The sequence below is a fragment of the Mytilus galloprovincialis genome, chromosome 7 (genome assembly GCF_965363235.1).
Source record: "Mytilus galloprovincialis chromosome 7, xbMytGall1.hap1.1, whole genome shotgun sequence".
Taxonomy (NCBI): Eukaryota; Metazoa; Mollusca; class Bivalvia; order Mytilida; family Mytilidae; genus Mytilus; species Mytilus galloprovincialis.
The window spans coordinates 22241618-22249009 of NC_134844.1; the positions used below are offsets into that span (position 1 = coordinate 22241618).

The 7392-nt window shown below is 30.4% G+C and overlaps 1 protein-coding gene across 1 annotated transcript; it reads left to right on the forward strand.

The window, feature by feature from the left end:
* The first annotated feature begins 5000 nt into the window (after positions 1 to 5000).
* LOC143082554 (uncharacterized) lies at positions 5001 to 6616 on the forward strand. Its single transcript, XM_076258273.1, has one exon. The coding sequence runs from the start codon at positions 5684 to 5686 to the stop codon at positions 6494 to 6496; it is 813 nt and encodes a 270-aa protein (XP_076114388.1). The 5' UTR covers positions 5001 to 5683; the 3' UTR covers positions 6497 to 6616.
* The last annotated feature ends 776 nt before the right edge of the window (positions 6617 to 7392 follow it).

Below are 7392 nucleotides of genomic sequence, written 5' to 3' on the forward strand. Positions count from 1 at the left end.
ATACATTTATAAACACATATACATGTTAGATGTACTGTGCTATATTCTTTCATCAACAAATAGTGATGTTAAATATACTGTGCTCTATACATTTATAAACCAATAGTGATGTTAAATGTATTGTGCTCTATACATTTATAAACACATATTGATGTTAGATGTACTGTGCTATATACATTCATAAACAAATAGTGATGTTAGATGTACTGTGCTCTATACATTTATAAACAAATTTTGATGTTAAATGTATTGTGCTCTATACTTTTATAAACACATATTGATGTTAGATGTACTGTGCTCTTTACATTTATAAACAAATAGTGATGTTAAATGTACTGTGCTCTATACATTTATAATCAAATATTGATGTTCAATGTATTGTGCTCTATGCATTTATAAACACATATTGAAGTTAGATGTACTTTGCTCTTTACATTTATAAACAAATAGTGATGTTAAATGTACTGTGCTCTACACATTTATAAACAAATAGTGATGTTAAATGTATTGTGCTCTATACATTTATAAACAAAAATATTGATGTTAGATGTACTGTGCTCTATACATTCATAAACAAATAGTGACGTTAAATGTACTGTGCTTTATACATTTATAAACAAATAGTGATGTTAAATGTACTGTGCTCTATACATTTATAAACACATATTGATGTTAGATGTACTGTGCTATATACATTCATAAACAAATAGTGATGTTAAATGTACTGTACTCTACACATTTATAAACAAATAGTGATGTTAAATGTATTGTGCTCTACACATTTATAAACAAATATTGATGTAAGATGTACTGTGCTCTATACATTCATAAACAAACAGTGACGTTAAATGTACGGTGCCCTATACATTTATAAACACATATTGATGTTAGATGTACTGTGCTATATACATTCATAAACAAATAGTGATATTAGATGTACTGTGCTCTATACATTAATAAACAAATATTGATGTTCAATGTATTGTGCTCTATACATTTATAAACACATATTGATGTTAGATGTACTGTGCTCTTTACATTTATAAACAAATAGTGATGTTAAATGTACTGTGCTCTATACATTTATAAACAAATATTGATGTTCAATGTATTGTGCTCTATACATTTATAAACACATATTGCAAAATGTATTGATGTTAGATGTACTGTGCTCTTTACATTTATCAACAAATAGTGATGTTAGATGTACTGTGCTATATTCTTTCATCAACAAATAGTGATGTTAAATATACTGTGCTCTATACATTTATAAACAAATAGTGATGTTAAATGTATTTTGCTCTATACATTTATAAACACATATTGATGTTAGATGTACTGTGCTATATACATTCATAAACAAATAGTGATGTTAGATGTACTGTGCTCTATACATTTATAAACAAATTTAGATGTTCAATGTACTGTGCTCTATACATTTATAAACACATATTGATGTTAGATGTAATGTGCTCTTTACATTTATAAACAAATAGTGATGTTAAATGTACTGTGCTCTATACATTTATAAACAAATATTGATGTTCATATATTGTGCTCTATGCATTTATAACCACATATTGAAGTTAGATGTACTTTGCTCTTTACATTTATAAACAAATAGTGATGTTAAATGTACTGTGCTCTACACATTTATAAACAAATAGTGATGTTAAATGTATTGTGCTCTATACATTTATAAACAAAAATATTGATGTTAGATGTACTGTGCTCTATACATTCATAAACAAATAGTGACGTTAAATGTACTGTGCTTTATACATTTATAAACAAATAGTGATGTTAAATGTACTGTGCTCTATACATTTATAAACACATATTGATGTTAGATGTACTGTGCTATATACATTCATAAACAAATAGTGATGTTAAATGTACTGTGCTCTACACATTTATAAACAAATAGTGATGTTAAATGTATTGTGCTCTACACATTTATAAACAAATATTGATGTTAGATGTACTGTGCTCTATACATTCATAAACAAACAGTGACGTTAAATGTACTGTGGCCTATACATTTATAAACACATATTGATGTTAGATGTACTGTGCTATATACATTCATAAACAAATAGTGATGTTAGATGTACTGTGCTCTATACATTAATAAACAAATTTTGATGTTCAATGTATTGTGCACTATACATTTATAAACACATATTGATGTTAGATGTACTGTGCTCTTTACATTTATAAACAAATAGTGATGTTAAATGTGCTGTGCTCTATACATTTATAAACAAATATTGATGTGCAATGTATTGTGCTCTATACATTTATAAACACATATTGCAAAATGTATTGATGTTAGATGTACTGTGCTCTTTACATTTATAATCAAATAGTGATGTCAAATGTATTGTGCCGTATACATTTATAAACAAATTTTGATGTTAAATGTATTGTGCTCTATACATTTATAAACAAATAATGATGTTTAATGTGTTGTGCTCTATACATTTATAAAGAAATATTGATGTCAAATGTATTGTGCTCTATACATTTATAAACAAATATTGATATTAAATGTATTGTGCTCTATAAATTCATAACCAAATATTGATGTTAAATGTACTGTGCTCTATACATTCATAACCAAATATTGATGTTAAATGTACTGTGCTCTATACATTTATAAACACATATTGATGTTAGATGTACTGTGCTCTATACATTTATAAACACATATTGATGTTAGATGTACTGTGCTCTATACATTTAAAAACAAATATGAATTGAAGATGTAATGTGCTCATTACATTTATAAACAAATATTAATGTTAGATGTACTGTGCTATATACATTTAAAAACAAATATGAATGGAAGATGTACTGTGCTGTAAACAATTATAAACAAATATTGATGTTAGATGTACTATGCTCTATACATTTATAAACAAATATTGATGTTAAATGTACTGTGCTCTATACATTTAAAAACAAATATGAATGGAAGATATACTGTGCTCTATACATTTAAAAACAGATATTGATGTTAGATGTACTGTGCTCTATACATTTATAAACAAATATAAATGGAAGATGTACTGTGCTCTATACATTTATAAACAAATAGTGATGTTAAATGTATTGTGCTCTATACATTTATAAACAAATATTGATGTTAGATGTACTCTGATCTACACTGTATTCACACATCATTGTAAATATAACGGAATTTGATGAGACTGTCATCAAAGTGAGAGGGTTAGCGCTATATAACCAGGTTTAATCCACCATTTTCTACATTTGAAAATGCCTGTTCCAAGTCAGGAATATGACAGTTCTTGTCCATTCGTTTTTTATGAGTTTTGTTATTTGATTTTGCCATGTGATTATGGACTTTCCGATTAGATTTTCCTCTAAGTTCAGTATTTTTGTGATTTTACTTTTTTCTATACATTTATAAACAAGCTAATCATTAGAAAACTTTCTCTTCCCTCTCTGGTAATCGAGGGGAAAATGTTTTCCTGTCACTAAGTATGGTTTCCTGCTGAACGTGATGTAAACCCGGAAGTGTATTGTATATACAAAATGTAAGGCTAAACTAAGAAAACATGTTTAATACTTAACGTTGAGAAATTAAACATAACACAATTGGAGTGGATAGATTGTTTTGAATACAACCAGTAATATTAAACATATCAAAATTTTAAATGTATCTGGCAGAAATATGTTACACTATTGGTGAATCTAAGACAAAACAATAAAATGTTTGCTTAAACGGAAAAGGTAAATTACCTATAAAACGGTAATGCAGACTACCTTTAGCGATTTCTGTTAACAATAAAAGGTGACTGTTTCATTACTTATCACGCACCTTATCAATTAACATTGAGATGTTTTCACTTACTTATGACATAGCAAACATTTCCTAATGAAACAATTACAATTCTTTGCTTTGTCACGATATGTAAACTTTATTATAATAAGAGAAAGGAGCTTTTGATGAAAAACTAGTACTAAGTAGGAGATATGATTATATCCACAACATTCAAGGTATTACTTACCTTATATATTACTTACATACAATAGTATGATACTAAACCCCTAACGGGAGGGATTGTACCTGATATTCATATGATGAAGACATAATCTTTCAATCAGTTTAATTGAGGTCTGGAGCTGGCATGTCAGTTAACTGCTAGTAGTCTGTTGTTATTTATGTATTATTGTCATTTTATTTATTTTCTTTTGTTACATCTTTTGATATCAGACTCGGACTTCTCTTGAACTGAATTTTAATGTGCGTATTGTTATTCTTTTACTTTTCTACATTGGCTAGAGGTATAGGGGGAGGGTTGAGATCTCATAAACATGTTTAACCCCGCCGCAATTTTGCGCCTGTCCCAAGTCAGGAGCCTCTGGCCTTTGTTAGTCTTGTATGATTTTAAATTTTAGTTTCTTGTGTATAATTCGGAGTTTAGTATGACGTCCATTATCACTGTACTATTATGCATATTTTAGGGGCCAGCTGAAGGACACCTACGGGTGCGGGAATTCTCGCTACATTGAAGACCCATTGGTTGCCTTCGGCTGTTGTTTGCTCTATGGTCGGGTGGTTGTCGCTTTGACATATTCACCATTTCCTTTCTCAATTTTATTACTAAATGCATTTGGTGTTGTCTATTTGTAAACTTGGGTCTATTTGACTCTTATGCACTTTTAAATAATTTATTTCGAGAGCCATCGAATAGAGATACTTTTTATGAAAATGCGCTTCCATTGCATTTTATCTAGAAGCTTGGTGATGTTTTTCAAGTTTTATTACCTCTACTAGCCATGTAAAACATGAAACGAAACGAAACACAATGTCCACGAGAAGTTAGCAAAAATAGTTCCCTAACTTAAAAAAAACATTATTACATTTGCCAAAGTAGGTTTCTCCCATTAAGCCCGGTATATATTTTTTGTAATATTTAGTAGACTGATCATTATTTGTATATAATCTCTCGCCCACGTGTAAAATTCACTACAGCTTAGATTTTCTATATATGAAAGCCGATATATAACTTTTACTTTGAATTCAATCACACGAGGAAAAAAGTAATATCCTTAGCCTAAGATCAATAGTCGGTCATATCTATTTCGCGTGAAAACAGTATAGGCAATCAATACAACGGCGGAACTGCTTCCCTGAGGAAACTATAGAACTCTTTTACACAGATGTACAACCATTATCAATAGTCTGATAGAAACGAAATGAATAAACTGTAAATCGGCCGGAGTAAAAACTTATTTAAAAATTGTATAATCCACTCTGGAAATTTTTGCTTATTCAAATGGATTTTGACGACATTGGAAAGTGAATTTCAGAAATAGATAGTAAGTAATTAACATGGGAAATACGAAGATCAATGGGTTAAGAAAACGATCAAGTAATTGAATTATAGGAAAATGAGAAATATTGATTCACTACTATTCCTTCAATAAATGTGAAATAGTTAAATGTGCTTTGTTTACACTTGCTCTTAATTAGCAACACGTTATAAATGTCAACCGATATCTATATTGAACAGCACTTGGAACGATCAATGTAAAGGCCGTGTTATATCGGAGATTGAAAAAACGCTGTTACCTATATTCAAGGTTAAAAATTGGAGATAAAAACTTCCGCAACAAATGTTCTTTTTGGAATATAGTTGTTCATAATATAATCATGAGTATCCCAAGGAAAACTTCTATTGACAGACGTGGAGTAAAATCTTTATTTATAAAAACTGTGCCGAAAATAATTCTTGATGGTTCCGAAACTGATGGAATTGGCTCTCAAATGCCGCATTCACGATCAGCAGGAGAACTAGCTATGTGCCTTGATTTTCCACCAGAAAGTAGTTTATCCCGTCAATATCAATCAAGCAGTGGTCTCAGTATGGAATCAAGAAATCAAATAGATATATATTGCTCACCACGAATGCACCGGAAAACTTTCAATATAAACAATGGTTACCAAGATGAGGACTTTTCTTGGTTGGATACTACCGATCCATCAAATTCACAAAATGCTCTTGGTGTAGGGAGCAGGTTAGGTAGTGCCCTTTCTTTAACAAGTGAGTATACTTCTAGAAGTATTGGACTGATTTCAAACGATTCATCGTCTGACAGTACACAATTTACTGACAAAATTGAACAAATTAAACAAAAACAAAGTCTTTTACGCCGCTATCTATCAAATCCCGAAAAACCTGCAGAAGACAAAGAAAATACGGTTCAAAGAAGTACACAATCAGTTAACAATCTTCACAATAAAACAGAACATTTTGAGGAATCTATAAGTGACGATAGCATGGCCGACCCTGTTCCTACTTCCGGCTCGGACAGTATACCGAATGAAGCGAGTGAATTAAGGCGCCAGAGATACGAAAATGCTTCAGATAGTAATTCTCATCTGGTAACTATGATTACCGATGATATACACGTCAAAGAAGGTAGGATAAGACAGTGGTTAACTTCAATAGGAAACCAGGAGTAGAATAAAAATGATAGACAAGGCAATCATGTGATCCTTCCGGTGGCTTCGGCTTTCCATTGTATAGCAATCAATAATGTTTGATTTGTTTGAGATACTATAATAATTAAACGTTGATTTTTATCGCTTTTCTTTTTTAATTTACTAAAAATAATCTATTGCATCACATCGTTTTATCTGAATTTTTAGTGCAGACTACCTTTATCGACGAGGCATGCTACTTCAGTTTTGTTTAATTTTTCAAAATCAATACATAAAGTCGATATAAATATTCACTGAGAAAATTCTTTTAAACTAAACAATAGAAATACATTTATTGGTTTAAACCTGGAATGTGAGTCATAGCAATATTTTCCATCACTGGGAACACATTTACGATATTTAAAAAACAAACAACGAAACTCTATATCTTCATCGATAACCTTAAAAGACCAACAACTTATTTTTATCGAAGTTAGCAACATTTGTTCCTAACCATTTGGTCTTATATCATCCTTATTAGCATATCAAATATTTGATTAACTGAATGAATTTTGAAATAGAATTTGATTTATGTCGCTTATCATAGCGGAGTATAAAATACATTTAATGTGTATGAGCATACAAGAGTTGTTTTCTTAGTTGTTCTGGCTTTAAACTAGCTGCCAGTAACTGCAATTCCTCTGCGATATGTACAAACTGTCTTTTTTGATGTAGGGATGCATAATTACCCTGCCATGTCCGGTCTATGATTTGTATTTGTTTTTTGTTTTTATTTTTTTCTTCTTTGTATCGATCTGATACATTCAGCCATTTGCAACTGATGTTCTTATGTTGTACTGTTACACCTCTCTCCCAGATGAGTGGAGGGTTCAGATCTGGGTTCAGATCCCACTAACGCCGTCACATACTGTCTGTGC